This window comes from Centroberyx affinis, unplaced genomic scaffold (assembly GCF_046629955.1).
Source record: "Centroberyx affinis isolate AG114_WGS23_722 - 3 ecotype Tasmania unplaced genomic scaffold, CSIRO-AGI_Caff_v1 ptg009369l_1, whole genome shotgun sequence".
Taxonomy (NCBI): domain Eukaryota; kingdom Metazoa; phylum Chordata; class Actinopteri; order Beryciformes; family Berycidae; genus Centroberyx; species Centroberyx affinis.
In genome coordinates, this window is record NW_027284502.1 from 5001 (window position 1) to 20634 (window position 15634).

Here is a 15634-nt window from a genome sequence, read left to right on the forward strand (position 1 = left end):
TCGGTCTGAATTGGGCCGGTTCTCTCTCCTGCAGGTCTTCCCCTCTCTGCCGGTCTTTCCTGTCTCTCTCTACTGTGACTGTCTAATAGAGCGGAAATGCCTAAAATAATTAGGCACCGTTATGTTTTAAACGGTTATGTTTTAGCGTTTATCGTTTTAGCACCGGTATCGGAACAAATCTAAACAACATCCCCAGCCACTGTGCAGCTGAGCATTATCATGTCATGTATTTTATGTCAAATGACATAAAATGTGTCGTCAGCACTGAACCACAGTTGCTTTTTGTGCAATTCCAAAACTATAAGACCTAGAAGGGACCAAATCCCTCCGCATGCACGAGTGCAGCGTTACGCCTGGCCCCACCCCCTGGCCCAGCCCCCGGCCCAGCCCCTGGCTCCGCCCCTGCCCCCGGCCCTGCCCCCTGGCCCAGCCCCCGGCCCCGCCCCTGGCCCCACCCCCGGCCCAGCCCCTGGCCCCGCCCCCGGCCCAGCGAGCAGACTCACATGCATGGCTCTGAGGATGGAGAGCTGTAGCAGCGCAGCGGAGAAGCCGTGGCGGAGGGCGAGGACGAAGGCGGTCTGCTGGCCGAACAGTTCCTCCATGGCGTTCTTCAGCCGCAGGTACAGAGAGCGGTAACGCTCCACCAGGTCCGGCAGGCTGCAGCTGCTGTCCAGGAACTTCTTCACCTGGAGAGAGAGGCCAGTATCAAATATCATATTGATAATATAGATAAATAAGAGATAAGACATGACAGTGGTGAGAGTGAAACCTGTGATTACACAACTGGTAGAATATCTACTGGATTATAGCGCCATTGAACTATTCCTCATTTTGCCAGGGAACCCTCTAGAACCTCCTCAAGAACCCCTGGAACCCCCTCAAGAACTACTAGAACCTTCCCAAGACCCCTTGGAATCTCCTCAAGAACCCCTGGAACCCCCTCCAGAACCACTGGAACCTCCTCAAGAACCACTGGAACCGCCTCAAGAACCACTAGAACCTTCTCAAGAACCCCTGGAACCCCCTCAAGAACCACTAGAACCTTCTCAAGAACCCCCTGGAACCTCCTCAAGAACCCCTGGAACCCCTCAAGAACCCCTGGAACCCCCTCAGTACACATCTCAGTTTGTATGGAACTTTCGATAACATCTGAGATTTCTGAAGCAGCAGATATTACTTTAAAAAAGGTTTTTGTGACACAGATTTGTGCTAGAAAATATCCTCAAATCATCCTAAATAGATTTTCAGTATCAACTCAAATATAAACCTTTAGTCTAATAATCTATTTTATCCGGTTTTATCTTTTATTTTGCATCAACTATTTTACTGCTTGTTCAGTATCTATGTTTAAGTCTGGTTTATTTTATTTTCCGTTTTTATGTATTATTATGTGAAGCACTTTGGGCAACAATTCTGTATGACAGGTGCTACACAAACAGACTTAATTCTTCTTCTTATCATTATTATTAGTATTATTAACTAAAAATGGATTTATGACCTGATAGCTACTTTTAAAAAGACAATTCAACATTAAAGAAATGATTTAGATTGGAGAAATATTAACCGGAAAAAAGTGAAAGGTTCTATTTTAATATAAATGAATGTGAATCTGAACCCGTCCCACCTGGCGCTGCACCACACCCTGCCAGCAGAGGGCGATGCCCGCGATGCTGCTGGTGTTCTTCACTTTGGGCTTGGCGGAGGAAGACGCAGAAGAAGACGAGGCCGCTGCGTTGTCTTGTTTTTCCCCTCTTTCCCGTCTGGAAGAGAAGAGAGAGAAGTTGAACAGGTTGATTTTCTGAACGAAAACAGCTCTCAGTAAGTCGTATAGGTATAAAATTAAAAATAAAAATGAAAACAGCAGCCAAAAACTGAAAGACAAAGCGGTGCCTTTGTTTTGTCCTTCTTTGCCATCTGAAAAGAAACAAAAAAGGTCAATCTTCTGACTAAAAATCGTTACGGGAAAATCTAAGTAAAATAAAAACCTGGTAGAAAAATAATAAAAATGGTAACAGCAGCCAAAAAGTGAAAGAAAAGGATGGGAGTGTGAGCGCGTCCCGCCTGAGGCTTCGGTCAGCAGAGGCTCATGGGAAAAAAAACACAGAAACAGAAACGCAAAAATCAACAAACCAAGATGCAGCAAACTGCCTCTGAACTGTTACTTACTCTTCAGATCTTTGCTTCGGTTGATACCTTCTGCAACAGAATAAATACCTTTAAACACCGAGGATCCACAACACTGAAGACTCAGATCCTGAATTCATTTTACTATAAGATGCACATCAGCTTTATTATTATTATTATTAACCCACTACTATAATGGAGAGGAGAGGAGAGGAGAGAGGAGAAGAGAGGAGGAGAGGAGACAAGGAGAGGAGAGGAGGACAGAGAGGAGAGGAGACAAGGAGAGGGGACAGGAGAGGAGGAAAAGACAGAGGAGACAAGGAGAGGAGAGGAGGACAGAGAGGAGAGGAGACAAGGAGAGGAGACAAGGAGAGGAGAGGAGAGGAGAGGAGAGGAGGAAAAGACAGAGGAGAGGAGAGGGGAGGGGACAGGAGAGGAGGAGAGGAGAGGAGGAGAGAGAGAAGAGGAGACAAGGAGAGGAGAGGAGAGGAGAGGAGACAAGGAGAGGAGAGGAGAGGAGAGGAGAGGGGGCAGGAGAGGAGAGGAGGAGAGGAGAGGAGAGAGGAGAGGAGACAAGGAGAGGAGAGGAGAGGAGAGGAGAGGAGAGGAGAGGAGAGGAGAGGAGAGAGGAGACAAGGAGAGGAGAGGAGGGGAGGGGAGGAGAGGAGGGGAGAGGAGAGGAGGAGAGGAGAGAGGAGAGGATACAAGGAGAGGAGAGGGGTCAGGAGAGGAGAGGAGAGGAGGAGAGGAGGAGAGGAGAGGAGGAGAGGAGGAGAGGAGACAAGGAGAGGAGAGGAGGAGAGAGGAGAGGAGAGGAGGAGAGAGGAGAGGAGAGGAGGAGAGGAGACAAGGAGAGGAGAGGAGGAGAGGAGAGGAGAGGAGAGGAGGAGAGAGGGGAGAGGAGAGGAGATGAGAGAGGAGAGGAGACAAGGAGAGGAGAGGAGGAGAGGAGACAAGGAGAGGAGAGGAGAGGAGGAGAGGAGACAAGGAGAGGAGAGGAGAGGAGGAGAGGAGGAGAGACAAGGAGAGGAGAGGAGGAGGTTATAAATTCTAGTTATTATCAAGCAGCATCATTTGAGTCCTGGTCTACTGTAAACATGTGGTTTCTGGTTGTTTCTCCTGGTCTGGGCAGACGGTGTTGTGAGTTTTTTGGTTCCCAGACTCACTTGACTTGACCGGGGGTTTGAGCTCCTCGGTGTCCAGCCGGCTCGTGTCCACGTGCACCAGCAGGTGTGTGAGGCGGCGCACGCGGGAGTTAAAGATGGCCGCCCGGCTCTTGCAGCGGCGGGCCGACTCGGCGTTGTCCAGATACTCGCTGAGCAGCCAGGACAGAGGGCTGGGCGCCGAGGATTCTGGGTAGACAGAGGGATTTAATGAGACGGGTTCAGAAGACATGTGACTTTATGTCGACTGGGTCTGAATGTGGACTTGAAAATGTTTATCATACAACAGAAAATAACTAGATGATAAAACTTCCTCATAAGACATCACACCTTCAGGGAATTTTAAGGATATATTTTGCTGTATTTTTCAGTTGGCACTTGCAGTAGGGATTGTGTACAAGATGCAAAATTTTTTTTTTTTTCTTCCTTCATCAGATGTTATGGATTAAATTTGAGTGCTAATGTCAAAGTTCTATTGTTTTTCCACTGTCATACTGTCTGTGTTTTGCTTTGTTTTGATGTTGTAAACCAGTGGTTCTCAACCTTTTTCATATCCAGGACCCTAATCCAGTCCACATCAGAGCCACAGACCCCCATCTGATGAGATTTTGTCTCCCGGACCCAAATCTGAAAATATTTTTATCGTCAGATTTGATTTTGTCCAGAACTCCATGACTGTCTGTACTGCAGGTAGAGAGATGACAGAGAAACTATAATCTGAACAGTCGTGTCTTTGCTGTGGACCCCGGTGGTCCCCGGACCCCACGTTGAGAACCACTGTTATAAACCATCGAGGAGAACGCTGGACACAAGTGTTTAAGTTGCTTTTTTTTTATTTATCCTTTATTTAACCAGGTGAGTCCCATTGCTTTTATGTGTTTTCCTCCGGGTTGTACTGCTGTTTGTACCTTTTTATACCCAATCAATCAGTAAATCAATCGATCAAGTTGTTTTGTCCTCAATGATTAAATCAGGGAGGGGATATGTGTCGGCCCCTGCCTGTCTGCCTGTCTGCCTGTCTGCCTGTCTGTCTGTCCCACACAGTTTCTCAGATGATTGGATTTGGACTTTTGGGGAATTCTGCGTCTCTTTGCTGCACAGTTCAGCCTGAGGGGGGCGCTGTGAGGCCTGGAGGTCCAGACAGGCCGGTCTGATGCGTCTCACCGCTGTTTCAGCATTTAATAAAACAACTGACCGGCCTGAGGGGGGCGCTGCTACTACAGGCCGAAACAAGAAGACATGCTGGATCCTGATTGGTCCAGACGGAGACTGCATCATTCAAACAAACACTTTGCCAACTGGTTAAACTTGGAAACATGAAACCTACAACACAAACACAGGGGTGAAGCATTCCCCCCCAACACTTCCTGTATATTTTAACCTTTTCTTGCACTCAACTCTCATTGGTTGTTGCTGGTCTGTAATCAGATCTGATTGGCTGACCAGCTCTCAGTGCAGGAAGATGTCAAGACTCTGGCAGAGAGTGTGGAAAACTTAAAACACACCTTTTTAGCCTGGCTTTTATCTAGTGTGTGTTGATTTTGACTTGCAGTTTTACTGTTATTTTTATTTCTTATTTTATTATTAGTTTTATTATATTATATTTTATTTATTCATTTCTATGTTTCTATTTAAACTCATGTTCTTTTTTTAACTTACTCTTATTCTCTCTTTTTATGTTCAGCACTTGGAGTTGCATTTTGATGTATGACCAGACTCTAGTTGTAAATATCAGACGTTTGAAATAATGCTGACTGGATCTGAACCTGATCACCAGATCACCTGGAACACCGAGCCAACGAGCCGCTCCGTCTGGAAAATCCTTCATGATGCTAAATGATCATCACCAGTTTCATGTAAAACGCTTTATAAATAAAATGTGGTATTATTATTATTATTATTATTATTAAAGCCAAAAACTCCTAAAATGTCTCCCAGCATGAGGAAGGCAGGGAGCTCCACCTTTTGAATTTGTTTTCTCCATCCATAAGGGACAGAGAGAGACCTGCCTGTGTGTGTGTGTGTGTGTGTGTGTGTGTGTGTGTGTACCGGACAGAGTGATGCTGTGCACGATGGGGGTGATGAGCGCCTCCCAGCAGGTCCGGCCCAGAGCCTCGGCCGCCTCGGCGTCCGGGAGGAAACGATCCGCAAACATCTGCTCATGTCTCAGAGCGCTGTTCAGTCTGCACACACACACACACACACACACACACACACACACACACACACACACACATTAAAACTAGACTCTAAACCTACAGCTGCTTTCAGTGCCATGTGATCTAATCTGAATCAAATCAATCCACAAAGGAGATACACGATTATTATTAATAGCAGTAATAAGAAGTAAAAATTTTATTAACAGTAGTAGTAGTTTTCGTAATAGTTGTAGTAATGACTAGTAGCAGTAGTAGTAGTAATAGGGGTATTTTCTAGCAGTATCCCTAGAGTTGCAGCAGCTATAGTTGCAGTAGTAGTAGTAGTGGTAGTAATACTGTAGTATGAGTCCTTACTTTGTTAAAAAACAGCAGTAGTAGTAGTAGTAATAATATAAATACTAGTCCTGTTACATTTTCAGTAGCAGTAGTAGTAGTACTGCAGTATTTAACAGCAGTAGTGTTCTAACCTGTTGAAGAGCTGCAGTAGTAACAGTAGTAGTAGTAGTAGTAGTAGTAGTAGTAGTAGTAGTAGTAGTAGTAGCAGTAGTAGTACTGCAGTACTCAGCAGCAGCAGTGTTCTTACTTGTTGAAGAGCTGCAGCAGCTGGGTCTTGTCCTCCATCACCTCCTGGCACCAGGTGTGGGCCTTGGTGCTGTAGAACAGGTAAGTCCGGCAGCACAGCTGCTCCTTGAACACCGGCCAGAACGTCGGCTTGGGACCCAGAACCTCGAACCCGTGGACCCGGGTGTCGATCCCGCCCTGCCGGCAGGGAGCGGGAAAATACTTCAACCGTACATCAGAGACAGAGAGAACAGTATGCAGCATGTTCAGAGCAGAGCAGGATGAGTCAGTCTACTTCACATCCTGCTACTTCTCCAGAGTCCTTTAAGGAAGAAGAGCTGAACCTTGTGTGAAAATGAAAACCCTGAACATGAAACCAGAGTAAGTGCTGCACCATCATCTAGAAGGACTGATATACAGCAGAATCTCTGTCTGACCTGCTGACATCTCTTGACCCTGATCTGGATGATGGACCAGAACCTGGTCATGTTCTCCAGCAGAACCACCCGGCTGGCCGATGGAGGAACGTTCACCTGGAGACAGAGAGGCAGAGCGGGTTCAGACAGACAGAACACTGATCTGAACCAGGTTGGCCCGTTTCTTCATTTAGCTTCATGACAGAAACACTGTCAACAATCAACACACACAAACAGAAACACAAAGTAAAATTGTGCCTTGTGTGATCTGAGCTGTAAACACAGTCAACAGAATGAGACACAGGCTCAACTAGGGCTGAACGATTTTGAAAAAATATCTAATTGTGATTATTTTGACTGATATTGCGATTGCGATATGATTTGCGATATTAGAGGGAATGGTAATTTTTACATCATTATTCTCATTTTCATTGAAAAACGTATTAAAATGATTATGGTGTGATTTTTGCGGGGATCTGTACCAAACAAAGATGTTTTCTTCAGTCTGTAGAATATGATGTGTAGGCCAGGACATCTCTGCAGCACCACAATATTTACTTTAAAATGATATTTTGACACATTTCACCTTTAACAAATATTGCGCCTCCTGCGATTTGAAAATTGCAGTAGACCATATTGTGATTTTGATAAAATTTCGATTAATTGTTCAGCCCTAGGCTCAACACAAAACATTAAGGCTTCACCTTAAAATCAAAGGCAACGACAGTCAGTAAAAAGTCATAAAAACAGCTGTGCAGCTGTTCTTCTCTTTACGTCGACACAGATCTAACTTCATGGAGCCAAAGCTCCGGCTCAAACAACAGATCTGCAGAAACATGCAGATTAATCCCTGGTGTGGAGACTTACTTCACTAATAGCTGGATTGCTACAGTAATAGTACAATAACTCAACGCTAACTGAAGTAGTTAGCGTTGAGTTATTGTACTATTACTGTAGCAATCCAGCTAATGATGGAAGAATGAAGGATTGTGGGAGAATTCTGTTTCAAACTCAGAGCCAATCAGAGCCCACCAGTCAGAAGAAGGATGTGTTTCTCCAGACCGCTGCTGTGTGACACGGCGGAGCAGCTGATCCAGATCCAGAGGAGCGAGCTGCTGGACTCACCGTGTTGAGCTCGGTGTTGATGTTGGTGGGATCGTCTCCTCCCAGGACCAGAACCCGGGCCGGCATGTAGCTCGAGTCTTCACTGGCCACCAGCACCGCCAGTTGTCTGCACACACACACACACACACAGAGCAGTGAGGTTAACATGTGACCTGAACAAGTGACCCCAACATGTGACCCCAACACGTGACCCCAACACGTGACCCCAACACGCGACCCCAACACGTGACCCCAACACGTGACCCCAACACGTGACCCGGCTGGTTCAGACCTGATGACGACCCCTTTGTGCATGTAGATGTTGATGAAGTGGGAGCCGGTGCAGCCGTTGGACTCCCAGTAGGTTTTGGGGTTCTTGTCGGTCAGTTTGTTCGCTCGATGGTGATTGGACGAAACCTCCACCTTCTCCCAGCACTTATCCTCCTTCAGCTCCACGCTGGAACCTGGGGAGACACCAGTAAGACCAGTAAGACCAGTAAGACCAGTAAGTCCATATGGAGTCCAGTCGAAGTTGGACTGTACTGGTCTGTGTGAATGTGTGGAAATCTTCCCATGATATACAGTATAAACGTTAAAAAAATAACAATTATATGATTTTTTTAATTGAATAAAGCATCATTTATAATGTTATTTTATATTTTATTAATGCTACAATAGTTTATTTAAATCTCTTGGGGCTGCGGTCAATTCACTTTCAATTAATCTTTTTTAAATATTCAAATATTTAAGAACTATTGTCCCCACACAACCTATTGACAAATAATTAAGAATTTAAACTCTTTTTAGTGTAACCAAAAACATTTTGTTTACATTTTTAATTGATCCCAACAATATGTTGTGTTAGTACTCCAATTCCAATTCGTCCAATTTTTGGATATCAGTTATCAAACTCAGTGCTGAACATTCTAATTAACTTTGTTTTGTTATGTGAGGATTAATAGACGACCAATACCAAATAAAAGACGATAAGATTAGTACAGATTCATTATAGTACAGATAATTAATCTGTACTATATATATATAGTACAGATAAGATTAATACAAATAATGGACATGAAGAGCAAAGTGGGTTTCAATTGGCTGATAAACTTCATAAAGTCTCCATCCAACTACACTGAAATATTATGGAATGTCAGGACCTGGGTTTCCGTTATCCGGTAATTACCGTTTTTTTACCGGGGAAATCTGTTGAAGTCCGACATCTCTCCGGTCATAATGTCCGGTGAAAATAATTCCCTCTAAGCACAATTATTGGAACATTGTGCTCCTCGTTTTACTGAGACTGAGTTACAGCAACAGGTTGAGTTCTGCTCCCAGTCTGTCTCCAGACCTGCTCCCAGTCTGTCTCCAGACCTGCTCCCAGTCTGTCTCCAGACCTGCTCCCAGTCTGTCTCCAGACCTGCTCCCAGTCTGTCTCCAGACCTGCTCCTGATGAGCAGCTTTAAGTCTCTTTCAGTAAAGTCATAATAAATATTGCACTATGTGAGTTGACATGAGACACAACTGGGGAGGATTTACTAAATTGTTTTGAATGTAGTGTAATGTATTAACCAATCAAGAGCGATGTGTGTGTGTGTGTGTGTGTGTGTGTGTGTGTGTGTGTGTGTGTGTGTGTGTGTGTGTGTGTGTTGGGTGAAGGTCAGATGCCTTTGCAGTTCATTTTCATGAGTTTTTGCTGAGCTGTGCTTTTTACATATTTACTGTGTTGTTTTTCTTGTTTGTCGGTTGCGTATTTAGCAGCTGGCCATGTGTGATGATGGTTAACAGGACATGATGCACACTGCTCATTTGGCACTGTGTCATGGTGACAGCATATGGCTATTTGGCAACAAAATACATGTCAGGAATGAAGTAAAGTGCAAATTTTCATAGTAGATGATCCTATTTTTCTGTTTTGCATGGTAACGTTGTGTGTGTGTGTGTTTGAGAGAGAGAGTGTTATGCACGAGAGTCTATTGACAGGACTTATTTTATTTGGAATATAATGTATAAGCAAAAGTAGCCTACTTTTCAATAAAAAATATTATAAATTTACATGCCTTGATGATACCCTGCCTTTAAGCTCAATAAACACAGATAATATTTGACCAGAATTTCTCCCATTTGTCCGGGACACTGAAATCTTCCAGGACACGTGGACCTGACCAGGGTTTTCTAACAGAAACCCTGGTCAGGACCGTTTGTCTGTTTTCCAGTGAGCTGAACGAACCTTGGCAGAGATTCCTCAGGAAGACGTCGAAGAAGGGGATGTTGATCGGCTGATGGCTGCGGCGATGCTCCTCTATCTGCCCCAGCACCATCTGACGGGACGGGACAGGAGGCAGAGCGGGTCACACACTCAACAGCAGGACGGAGACTTCAGGACCGTCCCGTAAACGTCCCGGGTTCGAGTCCGGCCCGGGACCTTTGTCACATGTCACCCCCTCTGTCCCTCCCGGTCTTTCCTGTCTCTCCTGGATGCTGCCAACATGCTGTATCTCCATCTGTCTCTCTCCATCCACCTGTATCTCACTATTCATCTGTCCATCTCTCTCTTTATCCACTTGTTTCTCCTTATCATCCCTTTATCTCCTGTCATCCACATCCCTCGCTCCACCCGTCTGTACCTCCTCATCGATCTCTCTCATCCACCCATCTCTCCCTTCACCTATCCATCTTTGTCTTTCTCTGTCCTTGACCTGGATGTGTCCTGCCAGTCTCATCCCCCCATCTCTCCCTTAATCTCTCTCTCTCTCTCATCCACCCGTCCCCCCTCCCCTCTCACCTGGATGGAGCCTGCCAGTCCCATCTCTCTCCCTTCATCCATCAATCTCTCTCTCTCTCTCTCATCCACCTGCCTCTCCCTCCGTCCCTCGCTCCTTCCTCTCACCTGGATGGAGCCTGCCAGTCTCATCCCCCCCAATCTCTCTCCCTTCATCTCTCTCTCTCTCTCTCATCCTCCTGCCTCTCCCTCCCTCCCTCCCTCCTCTCACCTGGATGTGTCCTGCCAGTCTCATCCCCCCATCTCTCTCCCTTCATCCATCTATCTCTCTCTCTCTCTCATCCACCTGCCTCTCCCTTCCTCCCTCCCTCCTCTCACCTGGATGTGTCCTGCCAGTCTCATCCCCCCATCTCTCTCCCTTCATCTATCTCTCACTCTCTCTCATCCACCCGTCCCCCCCCTCCCCCCCCCCTCTCTCACCTGGATGCAGCCTGCCAGGACACTGGTGGTCATCTTCTTGTAGAGGCTGGCGTACTTCTCACAGTCGGTGATGAGGTCTCGGAGCTCGGTGACCATCAGCAGGTTGGTGCTGTGTTTGTCCAGAGCTTTCACCAGGGCGTCCTTGGTCCCCAGCCGACACATCACCACGGCGTAGTCTTTGTTCAGAGACGCCAGCCGGTACAGGAAGCGGATGAACAGCTGGACCACCTGCAGCGCCGAGGGAGAAACACCGGGTCACCCTCAAACCCCCGTGACTGAGATCTAAAACATGGCTGGTCTTCAACAGGGAGAAGGGGGATGCAGTGTGGTGGATTGGTGGATTGGTGGATTGGTGGACTGGTGGACTGGGGTATCGGTCTGGTTCGGGGGCACGGAGATGTCTTGGACTCTTGAACAGTAGTGTAGCCTACTTGTACCTGTATCTCCATTTATTGCTTTCTTGTGTTTTGGCACACACTTCTATTTAAAGTTCCATCTGTTTTTAATTGTATCTCTGTTTGTTTGTTTGTTTTTTAGTTGTACCTGTTTATCTGTTGTATCACCTTTTATTCCTATTTTTTATAATTTTTTTTCGGCACACACTTTTATGTAAAGTTCGATCTGTTTTTAATTGTATCTCTGTGTGTTTTTAGTTGTACCTGTTTACCTCATATTATCTATTATATATATATTTTGTATTTATTTTTATTTTTGTATCATTCATTGTGGTAGTTTCACATCACTGCTTTTGGGTTTTATTAAAGCACTTTGTAAACATTGTTTTTAGAAAAGTGCTATACAAATAAAGTTATTATCATTATTATTATTATTATTATTATTATTATTATTATATTTATCTATAAGGCTCTATATGGCAACTGTCACTTTGACTTGGAGATTGCTTGGAGTGTTGCTAGTGTTTGCTAGGGCTTTATTAGTGGTTACTAGGGTGTTACTAGTGGTTGCTAAGGTGTTTCTAGGTGGTTCCTAAGGTGTTACTGGTGGTTTGGACTGGTTAGTTCAGTTAATCAGCTGGTTTCTGATGCTATTCACCTTATAAAAAGGAACAGACTGCAAAACACTTTGAACACTCCATGATTTTAAAACAATATCTATAATGTTAGGATTGCTTTTCATTGTGTGATATTTTTTATATATTTTTTCTTTATGATAATGTATGTTCCTGACTGTTTGACTGAGTATTATTTCCTTTGCAAATGTTTTTGAAAAAGATATCTCAATCTGAGAGACTAACTGATTAAATACAGGATGAATGAAAGGTCAGAGGTCAGCCGATCACTATCACTACTGAGGCTGAGGGTCCTGGGGGATTGAACCTGGGGCCTTCTGCTCACAGGACCGCATTAGATAATCATCTATGACCCCAGTAAGACCAGTAGGAACTGCAGCAACATTATCTCCTCCTACATGTTACGCTCATCCTGTAACAGCAGAACTCGTACTTCTCGCCCCTTTAACCCCTGAGCCACCTTGCTGCTCCAGAACCTGGTCTGTGATGTCTGTGATGTCTGTGATGTGTGTGATGTGTGTGATGTCTGTGATGTCTGTGATGTCTGTGATGTCTCTCTGCTCACCTCTCGGTCGTTGATGAAGGCCGTCATGGAGGACAGGCAGGGCTCGATGCTCTCGTGCCACGGCAGGACGTCCTCCTGGTAGTTATCCAGGAACTTGTTCAGGATCCTGCAGGACGAACACTTCATTTACTCTGACTGACATCACACTGACATCTCCTCATGTGGTCAACAGCAAGTCCACCACACAAACAACACCACCGACAGCACAGAGCATTACATTAAATTATTGGTGCATTACTGGTACCAGTAGATATATACATGTTATCAGTTATGTTATATTACTGGTACCAGTAGGTATATACTGTATACATACAGTGCTGTGAAAAGGCTTGTACACCCCTGTCTGAAAATATATGTATGATAATTTCATTTTAAAATCATTTTGTAGCCCAAGAAATAGTGCAAAAACTCAAGGGGTGTGCAAACTTTTTACAGCACTGCATACTGTATATATTACTGGTACCAGTAGACAAGTACATGTTACATCACTAGCATCAGTAGCCAAGTATACATGTTATATCCTCAGTACAATACTATAAAGACAGATTCTGCTTTACAGTGTGAGTTTAGATCAGGGTCAAAGGTCAGGAGCCCAAGCTGTGGTTTGGTACCTGAGGATGGACAGCTGGACGGCCCGGTCGGCCCGGTGCTGCTCCATCAGCCGCACCAGGTCCTGGTAGGTGTCACGACTGCGGGTCACCTACACACACAACATGATATTAGTACACAGACAGAGATAAACAGGTAGAGAGACAGATAAATAGATGGGCAGATAAGCACATATCAGTGAAAAAATATCAATACTGACTACTGCGATCACCAAATCACAAAAAAAATTTATCCCTGGTCTGCGAAGCGAGTCATGTCAGAGAAAATCTTAAAAAATGACATGTGACACATGCAGATAACTACTGAAAGTTTCATCTAAATAAATCGTTTGTGTCATGAAGCTTTTCCATTGTTGCTCTTTCCTGGGAAAAATCCTCTGCTGCACAGGAAGTGATGCGTTTTACGTTTCCGCTTTGTTTGGAATCAGCAGAAGAAGAAGAACTGGGTAGTTAGCATGAGCAGCGACAGCCAGCATGGCTGAACAGACAGAGAGAAGAACAACTCAAACCGCATCAACAGGAAATCAAAGCTCCGCCCACACTGTTTGACTGACAGGTGACCGGTGGGACCCTGAACAGCGGCGGGACGTCACCTGGCTGCGCTCCTCCTCCAGCTGCGAGGCGTCGTCACACAGCAGCTGCTCCAGGGTCAGGATCACCTCCTTGGTGGCCGTCAGCTCCTTCAGACTCACCACCAGCATCTTCAGCTCCGTGTCTTTAAAGTCCAGCTCCTCCTTCGACTCTGAGACACACAGCACAGTCAGCATGGGACCAGCCATGGGATCACTACTGTTACACTGCAGTACCCATATCACTACTGTTACACTACAGTACCATATCACTACTGTTACACTACAGTACCATATCACTACTGTTACACTATAGTACTCATATCACTACTGTTACACTACCATATCACTACTGTTACACTACAGTAACCATATCACTACTGTTACACTGCAGTACCCATATCACTACTGTTACACTGCAGTACCATATCACTACTGTTACACTACAGTACCATATCACTACTGTTACACTATAGTACTCATATCACTACTGTTACACTACAGTATCCATATCAATATTGTAACACTACAGTACCCATATCAATACTCTTACACTACAGTACCCATATCAATACTGTTACACTACAGTATCCATATCAATATTGTAACACTACAGTAACCATATCACTACTGTTACACTACAGTACCCATATCAATACTGTTACACTACAGTACTATATCACTACTGTTACACTACAGTATCCATATCAATACTGTTACACTACAGTACCCATATCAATACTGTTACACTACAGTACCCATATCACTACTGTTACACTACAGTGCCATATCACTACTGTTACACTACAGTACCCATATCAATACTGTTACATTGCAGTAGGCCATATATCTACTTTTACCATTAATTTAGACAACAGAAAAGTGTATCATGATAACTTGATATCATTATTTCATCATGGTATGATTCTATTGAAACATACTGACTTACTGCCCAGGCCTACATTAGCAGTAGGTAGTCTAATTTAATGTGAAACTGAACATGTTGTGAGGATTATGACACTACTATCTGCACGTTGTTGTTGTGTTAATGGTTTATCACGTTAGTGTGAGGTCAGCTGCACCTTTGCTCTCCAGCTTGTGCACCATGGAGATGTGGTTGAGGGCGATGATGGCCAGCATGGTCTCCGCCCGGGGCGCCGACAGACATTTCTTCAGGACGGCGGTGACGTCGCACGCCACCAGCTGCTCCGCCAGACTCTTATGGTTGGAGATCAGCATGATGATGACCAGCAGGCCGTTACGAACAGACAGCATGCAGCTGGAGGAGGAGGGGGGAGATATCTTCTCATACAAACGCCCATCAATCAAATGTCAAACATATGTCAGCAAGTAAATCAAGCTTTCACAGTCAGTTTGAAAGTGGCTGGCCTTAGCTAGGTGACTACAACTGCTCTTTTGCAAACATATAAATGTATCTAAACACACACACACACACACACACACACACAGTTTAACCAAATATATTTATCCTAGTAAGTCAAGAAATTAATGACATTATTTTGAATAATTTTGAATATTACACTCATGGTAAATCCGTCTGGATACGAGTGTCAGTTAAATAAAGTGTAAAATATAAACGCAGCTGTTACCCTTTAGTCTTGAGCATCAGCTCGATGGCGGCGGGGATCGCTCCCAGCAGGCCTTTGGAGCCCTCGGGCGTGGCCGAGCCGATGCTGGCGAAGATCTCCAACATCATCTGGGTGCCGGACTCGGAGAGAGGAAGACTGCTGCCGACGCTGCGAAGGTCGTGTTTACTGGCTCCGGTGATCACCTTCAGCGTCTGGCGAGGTGAAACACCGACACACACGCTCAAACACACACAAAACACACTTCGGTCCAGATCTATCGGTGTCGGGCGTGAAAATCCCGTTCGGTTCGACCCGTACTCACCGCCAGCGCCACCTGCTGGACCTGTGTGACGGAGGGGAACTCCTGCATGCAGGACAGGATGGCTTTGACTCCGCCCTCGGTGGCGAAGGAAACCCTCCACTCGTATTTGAGCATGAGGAGGCGGGTGAGTCGCAGAGCGCCGATCACGACCTCTTTAGACGGACCGGCCAGCAGCTCCACCAGCAGCTTCAGCACTTTGTCCCTGGAAGAAGGAAGACAGAA

General features: G+C 45.3%; 1 protein-coding gene across 1 annotated transcript in view; it reads right to left on the reverse strand.

The window, feature by feature from the left end:
* Positions 1 to 15634, reverse strand: part of LOC139640403 (cullin-9) — a gene marked incomplete at its 3' end in the record, with an annotated part of 46491 nt that overhangs the window by 4996 nt on the left and 25861 nt on the right. Inside the window, exons 9-26 of the mRNA XM_071514600.1 lie at positions 15413 to 15614; positions 15112 to 15302; positions 14584 to 14780; positions 13526 to 13674; positions 12936 to 13024; positions 12325 to 12430; positions 10730 to 10957; positions 9758 to 9848; positions 7820 to 7991; positions 7549 to 7654; positions 6445 to 6540; positions 6030 to 6205; positions 5337 to 5470; positions 3291 to 3476; positions 2167 to 2196; positions 1891 to 1914; positions 1625 to 1737; positions 504 to 686 (exon numbers count right to left, since the gene is read on the reverse strand). Of these exons, the coding sequence (XP_071370701.1) occupies positions 504 to 686; positions 1625 to 1737; positions 1891 to 1914; positions 2167 to 2196; positions 3291 to 3476; positions 5337 to 5470; positions 6030 to 6205; positions 6445 to 6540; positions 7549 to 7654; positions 7820 to 7991; positions 9758 to 9848; positions 10730 to 10957; positions 12325 to 12430; positions 12936 to 13024; positions 13526 to 13674; positions 14584 to 14780; positions 15112 to 15302; positions 15413 to 15614 (2473 nt within the window). The remainder of the gene's footprint in view (positions 1 to 503; positions 687 to 1624; positions 1738 to 1890; positions 1915 to 2166; positions 2197 to 3290; positions 3477 to 5336; positions 5471 to 6029; positions 6206 to 6444; positions 6541 to 7548; positions 7655 to 7819; positions 7992 to 9757; positions 9849 to 10729; positions 10958 to 12324; positions 12431 to 12935; positions 13025 to 13525; positions 13675 to 14583; positions 14781 to 15111; positions 15303 to 15412; positions 15615 to 15634) is intronic.